The sequence below is a fragment of the Apostichopus japonicus genome, chromosome 13, assembly GCF_037975245.1.
Source record: "Apostichopus japonicus isolate 1M-3 chromosome 13, ASM3797524v1, whole genome shotgun sequence".
Lineage (NCBI taxonomy): Eukaryota > Metazoa > Echinodermata > Holothuroidea > Aspidochirotida > Stichopodidae > Apostichopus > Apostichopus japonicus.
In genome coordinates, this window is record NC_092573.1 from 14,219,529 (window position 1) to 14,242,887 (window position 23,359).

Consider the following 23,359-nt stretch of genomic DNA (forward strand, 5'->3'; position numbering starts at 1 on the left):
CCCCAGAAGAAGGGAGTTGCTATCCTGGATGAAACAAGTCAAATGTAACGTCATGGGTAGCCATTCCTCTATGTCTACGATATGTAATAACATTTCGGATAGTGTAAACTGTGTCTAGTCTTAACGAAGCATTCACGAAATTAACCATTTTACAGCGGATATAGACATCTTGTAGAAAACAATCTCTTGGAAGTTCTGTTCCTCTTTGTGTCACAAAGTTGAATATTGATCTTCGACCCATTGGCTAAATACAACAGGAGTTTCCGGTACTGCTATGTATAATACCAGTTGGAATGTATTGCTCAGTCGTGATACATCCTGCTTCCGCATGTGTTACAGTGACACATCACATAGAAGAGAGTAGCTTACTACACAACTGCAGTATAATTCATCCATCAATGCAAACTTTGATAGACGTGAAGCGACAACCTTAATATCCTCCCGGTTGAATTCAATAGCGATAGGCCTACTGACCAAGACGGCTACACCATTTCATTCATGATTATACCAGTTCAGATATAGTTGACTTCTAGTAGCCTGCTTCTCAGTGAATATGGTGGACGAAATGACTTTTACTTCAGTTCCTAAATCGATGTTAGCCATGTTCTCTTATAGGCTCATTGGTATATCTCTTATTACTGTTTTCGTTTGCCAAGCTCAAGTTATGGACGGAGGTAAGTTGGCACATTTTTTCGCTTTTGTATATAATTTGTAGAACTGGAATAAATACCAGCGAGTGTGTTTATGTTGTCATTTTTCTCCTTTTGGATAAGGTCATGTGTAGCATTGTTTTCCCCTTGTAGGGAAATCGTGATACACCTCAGTGACGATGACCACACAGTCACAGTCTCGATGCAAGGAGACTGGGGTTGAGAAATTTTCTTAGCTATGGTGGTCGCAACGGTTTCACATTTGAGTCAGTTAACGTCAAATGACTTTGGCCTTATGTAATATCAAGGGGTTTGTCCAACTCAGAATGGGTAACTTACATGTTTCCATTCTTGTAACTAACATGTTTCCATTCTTCAGATACGGAAGGTAGAAGTTGTTCGCTGTATTGTCTTGTTGACTTCAGATGACCCTTGACCTCCGATAAAATCGATAAGTTCTCTAAAACGCTAACATGATTGAAAAAGGTTTTCGGAGGGGTTGTACAGTATAACACAGTACTGTATCTTAGCAAGCGCTGTAGAAACGTGGTTATGATAAAAAAAGACAATATCGCACTGCACTATACTTGACAATGGTGTAACCACGATGATGCCTTATATGGTTTAGATATATGTTGCGTACCATCTGATTTCCTCAATGGACAACCATTGTTCCACAAGGGAGTGACGAGTGTGCGACATATGATCATTGCATTGCAGATGCGATCAATAACCAGTGTTTCCACATTTCAGAAATAAATTTCCCCGAATTGCGACACTGCATATTCTGAAATCGGGTGACAATTTCCCAAAATGGACTGATTTCAACGTTTGTTACCTCGCCTTGATTACTGATATGCGAACCCGCCCACTTGTTAGTCCCAGAAATAATTCCTGATATTGTCATATTTCGGTGAATTTTTCCTTCAAATTCCTTAATAGTGAGACACTGTCACGAATCTATTTATGCAATATATAGATCGTCGTACGTATTACTAGGGATAAACTTACCTCATTGCAAAAAAAGGGAAAAAAGAGCCAACAGTCTATGCACTTCTTAGTTTTCATTTATGCAATAATAAAACGAAAACGTAAAACAAATATTTCACTGCCTAATCTACTAAAATGTTGTGAACCTCACGTTTGAATTGTGCTAACCCCAAATTGCTCACGAAAGTTGCACCCATACATTAATAGAAAGACCTGCAACTTGTTTATAATCGACGTACCACAGAGAAACGTTAAAGAGGTTATGAAATGAAAAATGTTCATGTCTTGGAATGGTTTATCTACATTACTACAACACCACCCATGCACAACAGTCCGTAAATACGGCTTCAAACGCCAGAAATTCGCTGTCAAAGTATTCCCTAGAGACCTCTCGAGCTGTCACTCGTAAAAAAAAGCAAAGCTGCCCACCGCAGTTCATCTGACGTCATCAAAGGAATCATTTCAGCCAAAGCCGACTCCCCGCTGTTTACCGATACGGCGTTACACAGGTTACTACATGTAACCACAACACTCTTCTCATCAATTGAAAATTTTTTCTCCCGGATCTTCCGATTCCGAGGAAATAGGACTTCACCTCTCAGGACATTCGTAAGCTTTGACGAAAATTATTTTCTTGAGGAAGAAGAGGAGGAAATAGTTTTCGAGGGTGATGAAGATAATAACGGTGTTTTCCCAATCAATTGAGCCCCTTGCAGAAGAATTGTAAAACTATCCCGATGGCCGAGACGCGTCGCTGCCGATCGAAGTCCCCGAGCAGAACGGTTGGACGACCCTGAACCGAAACTGGTCGGTTGAGCATAAACAAAACCACCGTTATTAAGACCATCATATGATTTAAATTATCTCGAATGTCGATGATCCTGCTACTGAACTTCGCAGCGAAGCTTCTAGAATTTTGTGTCTTACAGTGCAAGGAAAATGTGACATTCTGTACAGTGCAAACCTATAGTACTATAGGGTAGTGGTAACATGGGGTCTAGACCTAACTAATAGACGTTGTATAACTGGCTAGCCCGTGTAATTGTATCATCCAACTGCTACGTAAAATCACAACACAACGCCATTTTTACCACAAAAGAAAACTTGCAGATCGAGTATTGATTGTTCTAAAACCAACTGGCTTTAAGTTTTGTGCAAAATATTAGTACCAAAAAAAAATTGTCATTTGCTGTATCAAGGAGGCCTAGGCTATGGTCATAACAAGTAATTTGGCAACAGTATAGGCAGGGAGTTGTTATGGAACAACTCCCTGGTATAGGCCTACAGGCACTCGTAACGTTGTGTATGTGTGTGTAGTGTTTTGAGCGAGTCGTGTTCAAATTCTTCAATTTCTGTCTTCTTTTGGAAAGGCTTGCAGTAGAAATCCGTCTTTACTTGTGGTGGAGCAACCTGATAACACATATCGGCTCGGCATATTTAACAGTTACGAGATAAATTTACGTAAAAACAAAACTCCAAACACCAAATCTCAATTACTACGGAGCACTGCAACAGTGTAATGTTGTGTGTTCTCAGACGTTTAAGAATGTAAACATAGCGTCTCGGGAGTGAGCTGAGTTCCTCGACTGACGTCATGCCGCATTACCGTAAAATCAACAATTTTTAGAAAGTTTTTATTACCCTCGAATTTTTGATCGTTTATTCCTCGAGGATGCAAGCTTCGTTTGACACAAATTGGGTGTCATTGGAAAGCTACGAGTATACAGAATACGATGATAAAGAACATTTTTCCATTTCATAACCTCTTTAAAGAGCAGATATCGGAACCGGCTCCAACTATAGACCATTCTCACATGTCGTATTCCACACACAAACTATTGAAAAGTTAATATTTCAAATCTGCCAAGTAGTACTTTTTGGAGAGAATGACATCGAACTACATAGCAAGCTAGACTAACCAGTAAAGATTTAACTTCATCAAGTCTCCCACGGGTGGAATTATTTCCGAAAATGACGGGAAAATTAGGATGGAAGACAGGTTGCTACTCACACCAAAACGCATACTGGTCATGAACATTAAACACTTGGTAAAGAAATTCATGATCATTGAATATGATATTTGGCCTACACTTATACGTAACTGAACACTTTACAGAAGGCGGCCATGTTTTGGGCCCTCACAGGACGATTAAAATCTTTTTCCTGAACAACTTTGGTTCATCACCCTTCAAACATTATATCCACATTTCAACAAATTTGGACAAACGCTCTAGGAGGAGTAGCATTTGTAACGGTTTTCTGAAAATGGCCTCTCGTGACCTCAAATGGCCGTCAAATTATGTATGAAAAATTAACTCACACAGACCACTGACGAAATTCCAGTCAAATCAAATGCAAAATGAGGAAATGTGAGTCATTCGAACACGGTGTCAAAAAGTGACACAATTTCTGCAGAATCGCACGATCGCTCTAGCTATAGGCCATCAGCTGAAGGTCGAAATTCGCTTGTTTCGTTCCAGCAACTGCGGGTCTAAAATTTCTGTACAGCATTGAATACATAAATTAACTAAGATTAATGATCCAAAAGTTCTCCATGTACTTTCCTGCAGTTTTTTTGCAATTCCGCTCGAAAGATCGAACTATATTTTTTATTGCGTATGTTAAGAAACCTGCCGTTTTACGTTCAAAAGTTGTGCGCCAGTGAGATATATGTACCATGTGATATGAATTGTCCAATGAGCCATGAGTTCTGTGTGCAATCTTTGTAGAAAACAACAAACATGGCGGCTCCCACGGGCGCTAGTCAGTCTCCGACACACGGAAATCTACAGTGCTCAGTGTACATTGAATCTGTAAAATTTGAAGCAGTTAAGGCACTGACGAATAAACGATGGACTAAAGTTACGGCGGAGACAGTGATATCGCCGTACTACTGATTACTCCATGGCCTACTACGATCAAGCGTGTGTTCAACAGCATAGTATGATGGGGTTCCACGATAAGTGTTACAGGCCGTTCATTGATAGCAAGCACATTGCTGCAAGAAAACGGACAGTTTATCAGGAGACCCCATATGATTTTAAACGAAGAATTGACGGAAAAGATCGAGGAAACCAAGCAGAAGCTCTGGTGTATGCCTGTTCAATTTATTATATGTGGGAAAAGAAACAATACATTACTCGGCGTTGCAAACGGGTGCAGGACAAGCTGCAGCAGGCAGAGACTTTCGATGGAGGTAAGCCTAAGCATACTACACGACTTTACTTGTACTTCTGTGGCATAGTTGAAGTGTTAAGAGAAGTTGCATAATGCAAGATCAGTAGCTCTTGAGGGATAGAATCCAAGTCAAAGGGCACAGTGTTGGACCTGAACATAATATAATTAGTGGCATGGTCATCTGATTTGTTTTGTTATAAGGTGGTAGGAATGGAAATTTGTTTCAAATTCTTTATCTGGGGCACTAGCCTAAGTGTTAAATACAGGCTTCATAGTTTTCTTACTGTGGCCCTTTATTTGAATGATAGAGATATTATATTAGTTAGAAAAATAAGTGTAACAAAGGTGCAATAAGGTTAGGTTTGCAAGGTCTTATGGTCAGCCTGTCTAGCTTTACCAAAATGAACAAGTATCTGTCTCCTTTATTATTAGTAACAGATATAATCTACCATTGTATAATTTAAACCATAACATTAAGAGATAATGTACTGTACTGTCAAAAAAAAAGCCTGTTTTAATTCTTTTTTGCATGACACTGGTTTGCAAAATTTGAATGTGTCTTTGTTTGTCCATAGAAGATGAGCAGATCACATGGTATATAAATAAAATTGTCTTAGTACTTATTTGTTCAAACTGACATTTTGATCAACAGAAAATGCAAAACAATTTGCTTTTTTTATTTCATTTTATTAAAGTATTGCTTCGACAAGCAGCAGAGCGGAAAAAAGATGAGCCCAGATTTTATGAATATTAGAGGAAAAGACCGTGTTGCCATTGAAGTGAGGTACCACTCTCTATGTTGAAGAAACTAGATACAATTCTTGACAAGGAAGACATACAGATCTTGAAAGGTAAAGTACTCTCTTCAATGTGTGGTTCATTGAGTGTTCAGGGGTGGATCTAGGACTTTTGGAATATGGGGGTCCTCCCCCAAGGAAAATTAAAAAATTCTCTAAACGCTTTGAGATGCAATATCAGGTTAATCTTTCCATTGAAATTATTAAAGTAATTTGCAACATATTTCTAGCTGAATTGTAATTATATTGGTACCCCATCATAAAATGTGAGACTCAAAAATATCCAATTTCATGGTGCAAGGTGTTCTGTTCATCTCCTCCTCAGAGCAGAGTTTACCACCAACAAAAGATGCTCTGATCCAGCATGTTAAGCGCTGCACCAACCAGTCTGCTATTCACAGTAGGGCATTGCAGCAAAGGATTGATGCACTCTCACCAGAGGGACATGGATGGAAACTTGAAAATGATGACCTTATAATCACTTGGATGACGAAGCCACCTGACCCAGATGTTTTGCTTCAGTGTGTCAGCAGTAGCTGTAGAGTCGGCAAATGTCTTAAAGGAAGATGTTCCTGAATGAATGCACAACTACCGTGTACAGACCTATGTAAATATAGAAATTGCAGCAACTTCCAAGAAGATGTTGAGATTGTTGATGCAGGGGAAGATGATTTGGAGGATGAACTGTGATGGTGTTAAATCTTGATATCTTAGTCTGAAATTTTAATCAAGTTTGAAGTTTGTGAAGAGGGTTAACTTTTTCAAAGTCATGTTGTCATTATTTTGTTCCCCAGAGTTTAAAGGAACCAGAAAACATGATCTTATTCATATATTCATTTTAGCTATTAGTAGTTTTACGTAGATTACCCTACCTACCAGACACCTTATGATAAATATCCACATTTTCTTCAAATCACACTTTTTTTTGCTGAAAGGGGAGGGGGGAGGAGGGTGTTATGGGCATGCTTTACCTCTTGCATATTCACAACTACATTTACTGATGACGATGACGCAAATACCGCGTCCTGAAACCAGTCAGAGGTTTATATACTGTTGTTGGGGAACCATCGCCCCTGACCCTGTTCCAATATCACGGTTCTTTATTGTTTTGCCGCAACATTTCGTTACCTGTTTTATTCATATTGTTAACACGTTTTGTGCATCTGTTCAAGTTTTGACTGAAGGATATTCAAGTCTTTAGTGACTTTTATTTCATCTAATTATCTTCACCTCTACTACGGAATGGACTTTCCCTTTTCCATACCATATCTGACTTCCATGCAGTGAATTGAAGTGGATCCTGTTATAACTAGTACAACTGTCCTTGGATGAACTTTTAATCACTTATTAATTCCTCGCCGCGCCTTTTGATGAAGAACCTGTATCTTGAATCATCGCAAAGGTCCAGCTCTACTACACCATTGAGTGTATGGACCCAGTCTTAATAGATATATTATTTCTTTCTATCTGGGGCTTAAGTTAACTGTCTTCGTTATTCACTTATTTGTACCATTCACCTTTATTATTCATATTATTTGTAGAATATAGAACTATTACTATTCAAAATACCATTCGAAACCTTGTCGATCTTTTCTTTTATACGTTAACTCCCTTGGAAACACTTTTTGCAGGAATACGAATTATAAACATGTCGTTTCCGTAACATGGAGAAAGTACCTAGTTTTGCAGAAGACTGTAGAAAGAGTACTAAGGTAACCGATATATACCGACTAACTTTATTTCACATCTACGATATGCCATGATGTCTTAGTGTGCCAACTTATATATTGATTTATACAAAAGAAATAACTCACTGGTCTTGGGGCATTGGCACATCTCACTGTAACTAGGGATTTAGCTACATGTAAAGTAGAGGGGGAGGGGGTCACATGTGTAAAACAGTTTGAATGGGGAGTGTAACAATTATGGAGAGGAACTTTTCATTATATGTGTATATTTACGCATACATGCACAGACGAAATGCATTCATAACATAGGGGGGAAATCTAAAAATATTTGATTTATTACAAAGCATTATATCTGAGTTTATTGAAAGTGGTACATTTTTATAATTAAAACCCTTAAGTTATAATGTGCAAAAATTGTATTTCATATTTCAAAGTTGAAAATGTGATTTTTTACCATTTTGGCGAAAATGGAGGGGGGGGGGGCACAACTTGTAATGCCTGAAAACAACCCTCACTGACCCTTAGACCAGAATCCTCTTCCACCATTCTTGTAACCCTGACCCAACTATTATACAAAAAAAATATATCAGTCGTAATTAAACATATAAGAAAAGAGTGGTATGTATGCACCACTGTACCAAATCTAACGTTAGCACCTGTGTTCCTAATACATAGCATCGTAGCACGTAATATCTACATAACATACCCAATTTCAAGGGTGCGTTACAAAAATACTGCAGAAAATTGTTTGGAGAACTTTTGATATAATGTTTGTGATGCATTAAACTACCCAAAAATGCATTAAAAGTCTAGACCCGGTGTTGCTGGAACGAAACTGATTTTACAGCCACATTTTGAGCTTCAGCTGATGGCCTACTAAGCAGACACCTTTCAGCTGAGCTAGCAACTGTCAATTAAAGGTGAAAGTTTGACGTAACATTACTGTGGCACGCCGTTTGTATAGTACAGCAGCTTTTTACTTCTAAAATAACAGGAAAATGTTATTAAGCATGTGCATTTATGTATGTACCTTCACTTCCCGCTCTATAAAATCACAGGACGTTATAATAAGTAAAAGGACGAATATTAACATTCACCTTTGGTCGTAGAAGAACAGTGAGAATGCACTTTTAATTAACCGTGGATATATGACTCGATACATATATTTTACCCTTTTTGTGAATGTGCAATTACACTTATTACCGTTTTGGCTCATTTAACACACATCGGGACACTGCATATTCATATTCATAGGCCCCTATGCATATTCATAGTGAAGGTGTTACCCAAATTTTCTTGATTAGATTCCCGTTATGTGATTTCGGTGCTTGATTATGAACCTCATGTGTTTAACTATAAGGTAGGCTGTTACAAATATTGCATTTGATATGAAAGGGTGTATTTTTTGCTCGAAAACGGTTCTCGTTTGGGCTGAATGTAAAGTGACAGTGTTCACTGTTATCTGCAACACACAAAATCTGAATGTTTATCTGACTTGGCTTTCAACTATTATTACCTACATAACTGCACTTCATCTATTACTTGCAAGATAAACAGATCACTTGCCGGCGTTTTGGCTAAGATCACGTGTGGTCCCGATGCAAGGGGACTGGGGCTGAGAGCGGATCAGTCGTTTGGTAGTTTGGTTTTCGTGCCCAGGTTCTTTCCTGGGTGACTTTTTCTTAAAAAGTATCACGTGTGGTATCTGTTCCCCTTCGATGAGACTCGTGATAAACACCTGACGATGATCACACCGTCAGAGTCTCGATTCACGGGGACTGGGGTTGAGAGCGGATCAGTCGTTCGGTTGTTTGGTTTTTCGTGACCAGGTTCTTTCTCGGGTGACTTTTATTACAAGTTAAACAGATCACTAGTACCATGTGTTGAAAATGTTCCCATTGAATGGGAATCGTGCTACACATCCTGATGATGATCTCACAGTATCGATGCAAGGGGACTAGTGTTCAGAGCGTATCAGTCGTTTGGTTGTTTGGATTTCGTGCCCAGGTTCTTTCCCGGGTGACATTTCCTAAAAAACGTATACATTAAGCTGTTGTGGTACTCAATCTTAATTACACGGAATGAGTTTATAAAGTAAGTACATAATTAGTCAACATTGATCTGATATCAGTAGGAAACGTTTACATGAGATGGAGCTGTTCTTTAACTGAATTCTAATGACGTGATTTTACCGCTCCAATGTCAAAAAAACGTCGCACCGTTTTTCCCCCTTAAAAACTGCAGTTAAATTGCGTCTTATAGCACAGGGCTATAACAGGGGCTGCATAGCACATTGATTGTCGGTTATCTACAACTTTGCTTCACAGTGTAGTTGTATGTGGTGTTTATGATATGTAGGGGTGCAAGAAACTGAAAGAAAGTGAACTTATTCATTCATACAGTTTTTATTATTCGGGAAGTCAAAATTCAAATACTTCCTCAAATATCTTGCAACTTTGCAGTTACCGCAAGAAAAAATGACCTAAATTAACTAGGTAAACCAGAAGAGATTTTTAAAAATAATAAATGCCCAGATGAGCGACAAATTCCAGCCTAGATATCTGATAAAAGATATAATTATGTGAGGGGAGTGACTTATGTTTCATATAATAATGTGCACAGATGCATCAAGTCATTTGTAGTATTGTCAAATCAGAATGAAATAAAAGCAGATAGCTGGATCCAGTTCAATCTTACTTGGAATCCAAAACGACACTATACTAGTCAAAGAAAAGTGTGTTCGAGTCTTGCTCGCAGCTATGACCGATCAAGAAATTGTATATAATAAGTAGTGCAGTATTTAATATAGTCCTATCATGTTAGTATGTACTATGCCTTCTATATTCGTATAGATATTCGCATCATGTCAGCTAATCCTCGCGAGGGACACGTAGAAGTTTTCTTAGAGGATGAGTGGGGGACTATTTCCACAATCGACTTTGATGAGTCTACAACCACAGTGGTCTGCAGACAACTAGGATTTCACGGTCCAGCAGAATCGATTAAATCCACAGAGCATCTTGGACCCCTCAGCTCACCGGAATGGAACATTAAGTGTCCTGAGGGGGCAGAGTCAATCCTTGACTGTGACAGAAGTAAAAGGGAGGGCAATGTCATAGACCTGGCCTACGGGACCATGCTTTCCTGGAAGCATGACGGTGACCTTGGGGTCATCTGTAAAGGTAAGTCTACGAATAGCCACGTCCCCTCGTCTTCTGAATGAGGAATGCTCTGGGATAAGAAAGAGGATTAATACCATATTGAATTTAGTATTGACAAAATCTTACACGATAACACTATCTCCTGACATATATATATATATATATATATATATATATATATATATATATATATATATATATATATATATATATATTTATATTTATATATATATTTATATATCTATGTATATATATATATTCATATATATATATATATATATATATATATATATATATATATATATATATATATATATATATATATATATATATATATATATGCTATATATATTATATTTCACCATGTTTTAATGTCGACGTGAAGGTATTTGGTTTGAATAGTGGAGGAGGTGTTCAGTTTCCGTACCCAGTTCCTATCTTGGGCAAAGTTATTGAATACAATATCGAATTGTATAAAAACTCGTTTTCAATTTTTATAATAATACAGAAATGTTTTCTTTCCATTTTCCGTTTAGAATTAGAAGGAAGTTTCCCTTCTTGGATGTTAGTAGTCGATGTGGCATTATCCCTTCTCCTGTTTGCCTTCATACTCTTGTTTGCATATTTGGCCTACTACTTCGCTAAGCGTGGGAAGACGACTCCGTGTACCAATACACCCACCAACCCCGACCCTTCTTCCAACGATGGCTATTTCACCCAAATCGACCCGTCCACCAATTCACCCCCCAACCCCGCTGCTTCTTCCAACGTTAACTATATCACCCCAATCGGAACCCCAAAGGTAAGATGGAATTTCCTCTGAACGTAAAAATAGGAACTTATTTTATTATCAAAACTGGTGATATGTCAGACTGTTTCAAACTTAAGATAAGAAAATAATTATTTATTCGACTGTTTTCCACTTCCTGCCAGCTTCGCTTATTCTTATTCCTATTCGCTTTAAGTCAGACAAACAGATCAGCTCATTTTGCAGTGCGATAATATATAAATATAAATAAATAAATATATATATATATATATGTATATATATGTATATATATATATATATGTATATATATATGTATATATATATATATATAAATATATATAGATCTATATATATATATTTGTTATGTATATTCGTCCATTGTCCATTATCAGTCGCAGCATGGAGATTGTTTTTCCAAGTCCAATAGTACTTCTGATAGCAAAACCTTGTGTTTAGACCTACTGTATAGCCATTGGGAGGATCCCCAGACTTCCCCTGCAGGGGACTTGTATTCATCAACCCCACCACTACACGCATCATTCGCCTATAGCAACCCGTCCGTAAAGGTTCACGCTCCTCCTACCTAAGTCGGGGGAACATTTGCATTCCCCGCTTACAGCTCCCACCTTTAAATATTGTGGGCACGTGACTGAATTAATAGGTTGTGTTAGATATCAATTGATAGGCCAGATTATTTCTATAACCAGGATAATCGATCGAGAAACATCGATCATTGGTTGATTTAACAACTTGTATAAGCCAGGCGTTTCGTTTGTTAATCGAGCTCTATCGATCGATAGATGAGATCTACCACCGGAAACAGTCTTAATTTCAGTATTGAGCCACAGTGGCTTGTCATATACACGCTAAGAACGATGTAGCAAAGAGTGCCTAACATTGAAGAATGTAATTACTAGAAATTGGTTAAACATAGCGCGTGGAAAAATATTAGAACTTTTTTGCTAAAGAGTGTTTAGTACAGGCTTTTCCTAAACTTTTGAGTAACAGTATTCTTCAAAATGTGGCAATACCTAAGTTGCTAAACTATGGGCAATGTCATATTTACCCAATATTTATGAAATATTTTACCAAAAGGTTTAAGAATATCCTGTGCTAAATACAGTTTAGCAAAAGGACTACTACATTGCATGTTCTATGTTTCCCCAATTTCTAGCACTTACTATTCTCTAAAATTGGTCACTTTTTGCTTCAGTTGATCCTTTATTTATACAGCGATAACAAAAATGCAAATCAAAATAACAGAATAGACCACAGTAAATTTCTGATCCGCAAACTACTTTATTTTTCACTTTCTTTCAAACAAATGACAATTTAAACAACTGCTCTTACAGTTAGGTATTCTTTTCTTTATCTTGTGGTGCAAGGTTTGAGTGCGCCTGTACGTATGATTACGTAACAATTCCCCAACAGGATTACCACTTGGTTTCAATTTGAACAAGCAAAAATGTGATACTCCCCCCAAAATTGGTATCTTTCACTCTAAAATGTAGCTTGTGGTGCTGACCTTGACATATCGATGAAAAATCTCCTCACTGTGTAATAACAAATTATGTTGTCAATATTGTGGAATATGTTGGACCTGTCTGAAGACAAATCTTTGTTTAACTGCATTTCATGGCATATCAAGTAAGTTCATGGCATTTCATGGCATATCACAAGTGTAAGTTCATATGGTCATAGGCTGCCAACAGATATGTATATATATCCAGCCACCATCATGTATGCATCGAATGAATCAATACTTTCAAGTCGGATGTCAATGAGTGCTTTAACACCGGCGGAAACTGACATTGATCCTCTGTCCTTCATTCTCTTTTTTTTATTTTTTTTTGTTTGAATTTATTGCCCACAATTGGAAATTCGCCATACACAGGTCTTAAACGAAAAAAGAAAAGAATAGCAATAGTATAAGTATCAATAGACTGCGATACACATACAGTAATACAAACATATATACAGCAAGTCCTACAAATAAGAAACTTATCTTCTCACTTGTGACTTAAATATATGGATAGAATTAGGCACAAATGAGTATCTGTAGCGGCCCATAAGTGCACGTGGTGGGCATAAACGCAGTCCAGAGCGGTTGTAATTGTAGTGCTCAAACAAAGAGTGTGTTGGGTCGTGCATGATTTGTTTCAATTTATTGCAGACCCTCTCATGATACAACTACTCTAACGATCGTAATTGAGCACCGATTACACGCTGAGCAACTTTTGGCGACTTTGCAACACGTATGCAAAGCGATTATTCCAAGTTCCTCTTCTGTCACTTTCGAAACACAGAAGAGATTGTTTAATGTTAAAATGTACATATAGACTGTAATGCAAACTTGCAGGATTCTACAAACAGTTGCATAGGCCTGTCTTAAGTGCTTTGCCCTAATTCATGGGTGGCCATCTCCATCTTTCTGGATGGAAGGGATGTCCAAATTTTTAGGGGTGACAACATATGCTGAAACAGAAGTCAACGGCACTTGACGATGGAAATGCTAAATGTGTGTCTTCTGTGTGTGTCATATGCACCTTAACTGTTGCCAAGGTTTACAATCGTCAATATCGTCATCATTAAAATTAGCTTTGTATAACTGTACGCATTCACACCAGTAGAATCACTGTGGTCGAGTGGTACGGACTTCGGTTCGTGACGCAAGATTCGGGGGTTCGATTCCTACCTTCGCCTGATTAGTCCCAAAAGGACGAAACCGGTCGTGAAGTGGATTTTTTTCTGGTGTGTTATTCTTTATTTATTTACTATATACATTTTGCTGCTCCGCTCGTAAGTGTATTAATTATTCGACTGTAGTATATATATAAATATATATATATATAAATATATATATATTATTAGAGAAAACCAGAGAAATAAGATATGACTCATAATTGACAAATAAAGAGTAAGTTTTAGAAAATATATTGGAATTTTCGGTCCCCCTGGGACCTTCGTCAGCAATACTTGGCAGTCGAATGAGAAGTACAAAATGTGTCACAATGAAAATATGACGCTAGATAAGTGTAAGTTGCAATGATGGAATTAAAACCAAATAAACCATGACTATACAGGAAGCGGATTAAGGAGCAAAGAACGGATTACATATGCTTGTAGATCTGCTTCTCCGCAAATGTCTCCCACAATGATTTGACCAAATTTGGACGAAAGGATGTTTTATTAACGGCATCAGATCTGGTGTGCGTATGCCTCTGTGAGGCCTACTGAGCCTCCTTGTTAAATGACGTCATTCAGTCAAGGGTTCACAGTGGAATAAGGTGACCATATGGACATGTGGACATCAAGGGTTAATATACATACACTGTACATTGAAAAAAGGCATTTTGATGGTCACTCAGTATTTTGGTTGTCTAGGTTTCCAGAATTGCTCCAACGTTAATTACAGGCTATGAAATTATTCAGCGATCTGGGTTGCCTAGCTTTATCTGTGAGTCATGCATGAAATGTATGTATGTAGCCTAGTTGTAAACAGTCACAGCTCAGCCTTAGTTCAAGCTGAGGAGGCCAATCAAGGAAACTTGAAATTATTCATGGTATTTCAAAAAACTTCATGGATATTCCAGGGAAGACACATAAATGCGGGGGCAATTCCGTGGACACTCTTAATCCGGGGACGACGCATGAAAAATGGGGACTGTCCCCGTAAATCGGGACGTCTGGTCAGATAGAAGTTCATTAAACTATCTTTAGCTTTCACAAAACTTACAAAAATGTTTCTTGCCATGTTGAAAAACTGCAGACTTCAAATTTTGATGCAAACTTCTATTTAACCATAAGAACAGTGGACTGCAAGTTTTGATTGACCTTTGCCGTTGACGTTTTAGGGTCAACCGTCAGAGGTCATTAAACCCAGAACTTTGGGTTTTTATTTAAAAAAAACCCACTGATTTCGTCTAAGTTATCATACTTTTAATTTCTACATTGTATTAAATTTCCAAGATCAGTTGAGTTTCAAAGTTAACAAAGAAACTGTGTAGCAAACTGCTCTTAAACTGTAAAGGTCTTGCACTTCAAACTTGGTTGGTGGTAAGTAATGGCATAAGACCAAAAATCGTAGATGAAACCTGCAAATCCCTAAATCGCATCATTGTTAATGTTTGTTATTTAAAGTTAATCACAATATTTCTTCTTCTTCCATTTTAGCATGAGTACTCCAGGCGTGTGGCGGTAGAAGAAAGTGCATCGGGGGAGGCAGAAGACATCAAGATGAAGGACATGACGATTGTAGAAGATAAAGAGAGTTCTACCTACGCTACTTTTGAATAAAGACAAACCAAAATGGTGGACTACCAGTAAAACATAGCCACCTTGTTTTACCATATCTAGTTGGAATGGATATAGTCCATTGTATTTCATAGGGTTAGTCTATGATGATATATGTTGTGAAACGGGTTTTTAAAAATATTTTTTTATAGCTTGCTAAGTGTCAGTCACATTTGGATATGACCTACGACCGCATAAGAGGTGTTACTTTCTATTGTAGCTATGAACATTAAACTAGCCTTTGGTCAACAACATTTGCCTAAAGCTGAAGAAGCTAAAGAGGAGGCAAAACTTTCAATTGGCCATCTTTAGTAGTAATAGTAAACTGAATCTATTATCAGCAGACTATTGGTGCATGAATAGCCACTTGACGGCATTTATATGAACCACTATAGTTCCTTGTTTTAATGGAGGGAAAGTAGAATCTGTTATTATCAAGTTTTGGTATTTAAACGCAACAGGTTGATTTAAAGGAATTGTCTGGTGGAAATTTTCATACATTATCCTTGTAGTTATTATTTTTTTTTTCTAACCATTTGAAAATTGTCCCCATTCGACATTTTCTTCTTGTAGAAATCTGGTTTTCAAATAGTTTCTCACCAAAAGCACCGTTTGTTCGAACGCATCAATTTGGTGATTGACGTAGTGCAGGCAAATAGGCAAAACAAGCGACTTGAAGTTAGCACTCCTATTTCCGCAGCAAATACACTCTCGTGTGTACACGCACAGGTGATTGCCTATTATCAATACGTTCATATCGCGAACGTATACAGCCTACTATTCCATGCCCAGTTGGTATACGTACGTAGCGTTGCACATACACTCTCGCACTCAAACCACAGTACATAAACTGTTCTTTGAAATCGCTGAGATAAAATTCACGGATCAACTTTACAGTAAAAGGAAACTTGAAAAGTATTCGGAACATCAAAATAACTTGGCGGAACCACTTGGCGGAATCGATGTCAGGGCAGAACGTAGTACTGAGAAGCTTAGGCTTCGCAGAACTGTCCGATTGTAAACGTTAGAGCAGCCTACATGCGAACATTCTTCGCATTGGAGCTGAACATCGCAATGTAAACAACGAAGAGTCTGCTGTTCAAACTTATCTTGTGTTACACAAAGGCCACGAAACCATTGATCTACTACATATATGGCGGCTTAAGGAGTTTATAAAAACATATCTAATTTATAATAAGAAATTTCACCAACAATTAAGGAAGAAATTAAGCTTAATACAAACGCGCTTTTTGCTGTGATTACTGTAGGTACTGTATGGAGCGTGGGTTATGTCGCGAATAACTTATCGTTTTTTAAGGTAAATTCTTAGAGCTACCAGACATTCCTTTTAAGCCTAACAAAGAGAGGGTTCTAGTTTTACTCAGATATGACTAAAACAAAGATGTGATATACTGCTTTTTATCAGATACGTTCGTCGTGTTTTACCGAGGGTGCCGTGCAGGTGTTCTTTTCTCTCGGGTTTCTTTCAAGACAGCTTTATAATTAGTTACGTTTATCGGTCACCGGCTCTTGTAAAATATAACCTTTCTTTATGCTTTTTTTATATCCAAGAAACATAAGCGTATTTTAAATAACAACTAATGAATGTTTTCATTAATTTCTATAAAAGACACTTTTCTTGGGGGTTTACGAGTATTAATCATGCAATTCACAAATCTCGAATTTTCAAACTTATCGATATTGCCTTTGTTATTAAGAATCCAACTTGCAGACTAACGGTACAAAGTATAGTCAAAACAAGGAACAAATTGTTTATAGGATCTAAATATTGAATTGAATTTCCATTTACTACAATCAACTCAAAAAGCTACTTACAATAGAAAATGACTATATTGACAATAGAAAGAATATTAAATATATGTTTATTGATACAAGGACATAGTCTGTCTTTCTTTCTATTGTTCATTCCAAATGTAGCCAAATTGGAGTACAACAAAGGTTTTTTGATTACTTGTGTATAAGCTTAACGTTAGAAGGAAGATGCATAAGCTGTATTCTCCATTGAATTGATTCTTACCACACAATGACATCTACCTATTCCCTATACATCGGAATGCAATTGCGATGACCAGGGAAATCAACGTTAATACTACAACTTAGATGTTTAAAAGGAACGTCATATATAACATAGGATTTAAAAATAAAATATAACTGTTAGCAAACCGCTTATCCACTAAAGAGCCTGTGTAGGAGAATGTGTAAAAGCAAGTTGGCCTGACGTTTCGATCCTAGCAGGATCTTCTTCAAAGGCTAAATGACAAGTAACAGTAACAGAAGGGACAAAAACAAGCACAGAATACAGACAGTTAATGAGCATGGTGAACACAAGGAGATAGATGTAAGGTGATTAGTAGACAAGGGATGGAGAGAAGAAAGAAAGAAACCAACAAGGGAAGAGGAGAGGTGGGAGATGAACAGTGGAGGGACAAAGAGTGGATAAAGGGAAAGGGGGGGGGGTTGGGAAAATAAACTGGAGAAGGACAAAGAAAGAAAGGTGTGGAGAAAAAAGGGTGGAAGAGAGCTATGAGAAGAGGAGTGATGAGGGGGGGGGGGGGGGGGAACAAGGGGAGAAGGAAGGGGAGTCAGAAGAAAAGTTAGTCATGTCCTTCCTGAATGTTGAGCGCAAGGGATTGAATGGTGCGCAGGCGTTGCATCCACAGCCTCTCTGTGCTGATTCGTACTAGGTCAGGACGGCTACCTAAGGATTCAATCCCCTGTAGGGACATGTTATTAATGGTATGGTTGGGAAGGTTAAAGTGTTCTCCAACTGGGGTCTCAGTCTTCATGGTGTTTACTGTGGATCTGTGACCATAGAATCGCTTCTTGAGGGTGGTTTTGGTTTCACCATCATACTGGATGCCGAAAACTCTACAAGAGATCAGATATATGACATTAGTGGTTATGCAAGTGATGTGACCCTTAGTCTTGTATGTGAATTGCATGCTGTGGTTGGTGATGGAATTGGATTCAACAATGTGGTGGCTGCAGATGATGCATCTCGAAGTACGATCACATTTGAAAGTACCATGCTGAATGGGTCTAGGGTTAGAAGTTAGAGGTGGAACAGCAGCACGCACAAGAAGGTCTCGTAGGTTGCGTGGTCGTCTGTAGGCGATGATGGGTTTTCAGGGACGGCTCGTTGGAGTCTATCTGAAGTGAGGAGAATGTTGTGGTTGTTAGGGGTGATTTGCTGAAGAGGAGGAAGATTTGGGTGGAAAATAACAACTAGGGGGAGCTTGTTGTTGCAATCTCGTCCCTTTTTGTTCTTCACTGCCAAAGTAGATGATCTGGAAAGGGAGCGGACTCTCTGAATGGCTTTACGCATCCTTCTGGCACCATGTCCCCTGGCTGTTAGGTGTTTTTTCCAAAGCATCTGTAAGGCGAATGAAAGAGGAATTGTTAGAGCAAATGCGACGAAGACGAAGTGCTTGACTGTAGGCAATTCCAGACTTGCAGTGACGGGGATGGCAGCTTGAAGAATGGAGATACTGGTGTGTGTCTGTGGGCTCGGTGTATAAGTCTGTATAGAAAGAACCGTGTTCCTTGCGAACAGTCACATCTAGAAAGTTAACCTGTTGGTGAGAGTAATCAGAGGTGAATTTGATGGTGCTGTGGAAAGAATTGATGTGATTGATGAAGGTGAGCAGGCTATCCTCATCACTGGTCCAAACGAAAAAGATGTCATCAATGTAGCGCCACCAGATAATAGGACGGCAGGGAGCTGTACTGAGCATGCGTTCTTCAAGGCTAGACATGAACAGGCAAGCAAAGGAAGGAGGCATCCTGGTACCCATGGCAGTCCCGTGTCTTTGAAGGTAATGCTTGTCCATGAACGTGAAGTTGTTTTTGGTGAGAACCTGTTGCATGAGAACTTTGATGTCAGAGATGGGTGGACAACGGTGGACCTTCTTAGACAGGGCTGCACACGTGGCTGCGATGCCTTCAGCATGAGGGATGTTAGTGTAAAGAGAAGTGACGTCGAAAGAACCGATGATGGCTGTACTAGGGATTTGGTTCTTGATATCTTAAAGTTTCCCGAGGAAATCTGGAGTGTAAGAGATGTAAGAGTTAATCTGAGGAACTAGAGGTTTGATGAAGTGGTCCACAAACAAGGATATCTTCTCGGTGGGGGACCCATTACCTGAGATGATAGGCCTACCAGGGTTACCAGGATTGTGAATTTTGGGCAGAAGATAAAACCTGGCTGCCTTACAGTCTGTGGGAGAAAGGAAAGAAACATCCTTCTTAGAGATCTGGTTCCGCTGGTACATATCAGTGATGGTCTGTTTTATCTGCTGGGAGAAAATAACTGTGGTAACAGAATCAAGAAGAGTGTAAATATCGCTGTTGGAGAGATGACGCATGGCTTCCTTGATGTAATCCTGTCGATCCTGGATGACAACTGCAGAACCTTTGTCGGCTGGCTTGATGATAATGTCACTGCGAGACATCAGTGAGGAGAGTGCTGTACGCTCATTTCTTGGGAGGTTGTCGTGTGTTCTGCGCAGAGGAGAGTTTGACTGGTTAGTCTCAGAGCTGACGACTTGTGTGTAGACTTCATAGGATTTAATCAGATTCGTTGTACACAGTTGCTGTACGAGGTTCTTAGGAGACAAATTGTACTGACAAAAAGTAAATGCAAATAACAGCTGGAAAGTAGGAAATATACAAGCAAGCCCACTTATGTAATGTATAACAGTAGTTTAATGGACTATAAAGGTAAATATGTTTGTTTTATAACTTTTAGATTTAAACGTGGATGTATGCGAATATAAATATAAACGTGCTTTTCGAACCGATAAACTGAAAGTTTTAGCAAGGTACCCCCATTCAAAGGTAAAAACGGCAGAGTGTAAAGTAAGTAGAATCACATAATTTGTCTGTCAATGTGCCCCCAATACAACATCATAGATTACCTGAAGTTCCTTTTTGCAACACTGAAATGCGGAATACTATGTGAAAACTGACGGAAACTGACTTGTAGGAATAACATTTGAACTTCGGCACTATGCTATTAGATTAATTTCCATCATCTATAGGCCTAAGAAAGTTATTGTCTCTAAACTCTTTCTGGCGCTTTCCTTAACAACATATTACACAGACCCATATGTCTTGAACGCATCTTCTCGATCATAGCAAATCATGTAACTAATAAAGATATATGTTAAGGGTATGAGCTGTGCAAAATTGATTGTTTCTTAGTTTAAATGAGTCTAATACTGTTCATAATAAATAAAAACAAAAATTTCCTAACTCGCCTTATTTTCGATTTCATATACCTACGGACATTGGCTTGTACGTAATGAAAGATGTGGACGAAGGAACGGAAGGGGGGGGGGGGGATGAGTAATTTCTCCGACTGATTTAAGGATAGGATGTGAACCATTATGTAAGAGCCAGTGAAGAGTCAAGGGTTATATGAGGGTGTGGCCCTGGCGTCACTGAAGGTGACGCCCATGTAGACGAGCTGGGAATCTTTCAGTCTGTAATTCGCAAGGTTTTGCCAATAAATACTCATAATTTCTACGTTGTGCACAGTGTAGCAAAATCACGTGACCTGAAGCATTTGTCTAGACATCCATTCAGTCTTGAGGGTTGCAGGTGGGCTCAATGTTTCATGGATACCACAACGAGGTGCACTCGCAAAAGATCGTCGAGATGTATAACAAATAGTGAAGCTTAGATTTGTTAGGAATGCATTTCTTTGTTCAGTAGTACCCTTGTGCCGAATGAGTTATTAACTTGTAATTTGTGGAGGCATGTTTGGCATTGGAACTCGGGAAACTTGTGAAAAAGATGTGAATTGCCTTGTTTTGAACTTAGAACTCAGAAAAGTCAAACGCAAACAAGATCACCATCGGTGGTTGAGCTACGAAGATATAACAAAATATGGAGGGAGAGGGGGGGCGGGGGAGCTGGCGGGGGTTAGTTCAAAACGTTGAACAGATTGGCTATCTTCGAAAAACGAACTTAGTTACTTTCGTTCATGCTAAGTTGAACTAGATGTGACACTGAAAATTTCAACGATTTATCTAAAAATGTGCACACTTTCACAACTTTCACCTTTTTCCTCAGAGTTTGGATTTGTCTAAAAAATTCTGACTTTTGCTCTCGAATTGTCAAACTTTAATACCGAAGTTTCTGCGTTTTATCTAAAGTTTGACTATTTCAACTTTTTTACTAGTTATTTCAAACGTTCGACTTATGCTATCGTACGTAAGTTGGCGCAGCATTTCATGCATTAACATCGTTAACGATCATCCTTTATTATTGGTTTGAAGTCGTCAGTATCACATAGTACTGAATATACATATAGATATTACAAAGAGACCAACATTCTTTTTTCTGTGCGCTACAATTAATAGCAATCGTTGTAGCTTAACGATATCTCGTCATTATTCTTCTACTTGCTTTGAAGTCATCAATAGCATTGCAGTGTAAGTCTATTGTACATTTAGATCTTTCAAAGAGAACATTACTCGCTTCCAGTGTGTTGCGATGTAATAAACATTGCAACATTATTGTGCACTTAAGAATACTCATCCATTGTGCTAATGTCAGTAACGTTGTTTGCAAGGAATGTTTGTTGAAAGTACGGGAATGTATTGCGATGAATACACATTGTACAACCGTCACGATAAATTTAATTTATTTGAGAAGTAGGCTACCTAGTCATTGGGCTCAGTGGTAGAGATGTGGACTGGTAACCTGGTGTTCCGAGCTCGAATCCATCTGAAGTTACGTATATTTATAACAGTAGACATGGTGGCCGGTGCTATACGGGGTAGATGAACAACTATTGCTCTGCCGGTCGCTTGAGTCGTGCTATATGGTTCAAGTCAAACTGGGATTTGTAACGCTCTGGTGGTAGTATGACACAATTTGTGGCCTAGGATCCCGTTTTCATTTCTCCTTTGGTGGCGCAGAAAACCCGGACTGATGCGCAGAGGGTTGGTCTAGGTGGCGTGCGTCAATTCTTGATTATGACCAGGGGTTGAAACACTCTTTTCGACCGGCATGTGTGAAGCCACCTTCCACTGAATATGTGGCCTGATGAGGCACTATTCTCAAAAAACGGAATGTATGTATGCTTTTCAGAGACATAATAAAATTTTCTTTTAAAATAGCTTGAGTTTTAAGCTAGCCCCTTTTTTCATGTTCTGTATCTCTACTTGGTTTGTTTGTTACAGCAAATTTGACATACTGTAGGTGGACTCAATTCAATCATTTATTGTTGACCAAGCAATAACAATAAAACATTCATGGGGTTGAACAGGACCGGGTCTCCAGCAACCTTAGCAAAAAAAAAAAAAATATTCGAAATATATACGCTTGTGAAACATCTGCTGGTTAAATTATGTAACACGAGGGGACACCCTCATCGCCATCCATCTTTCCACCCCAAGAGAGAGCTTCGTTCCATATAATAATTCAAATTTAAAGATTGTTGTACTGTACTATTAGAGTTGACTGTAATAATCCATAGAAAACATGGAGTTAAACGTTCAGAGAGATTCTTTATCTTCTTCTACAATATTCAAAGTTGAACAGCAAAACTATCTGTTGATCATTTCAATGCATTGTTTGAAGATTTTTCAACTAAGTGTGCTGTCGACCTGTGTTTGTGCACGTCGGTCTTCAAAAATGGATATTGACGAATGTCACTGACTTCTGGTTGCCGTTGAAATCTAAAAGTCAATGGGTTTACATTCAGATGAACAATGAAAACTTTGACTGGAATTATTTCGTTTCGTTTCCTGTTCATTTTCTATTATGTCATCTTGTTTCGACGTGTACGACAGGTTATCTTTGC

General features: G+C 38.4%; 1 protein-coding gene across 1 annotated transcript; it reads left to right on the forward strand.

Moving 5' to 3' along the window:
* The first annotated feature begins 319 nt into the window (after positions 1 to 319).
* LOC139978585 (uncharacterized) lies at positions 320 to 22,672 on the forward strand. Its single transcript, XM_071988927.1, has 4 exons — positions 320 to 674; positions 10,155 to 10,484; positions 11,000 to 11,265; positions 15,406 to 22,672. The coding sequence occupies exons 1-4, from the start codon at positions 554 to 556 to the stop codon at positions 15,526 to 15,528; spliced, it is 840 nt and encodes a 279-aa protein (XP_071845028.1). The 5' UTR covers positions 320 to 553; the 3' UTR covers positions 15,529 to 22,672.
* The last annotated feature ends 687 nt before the right edge of the window (positions 22,673 to 23,359 follow it).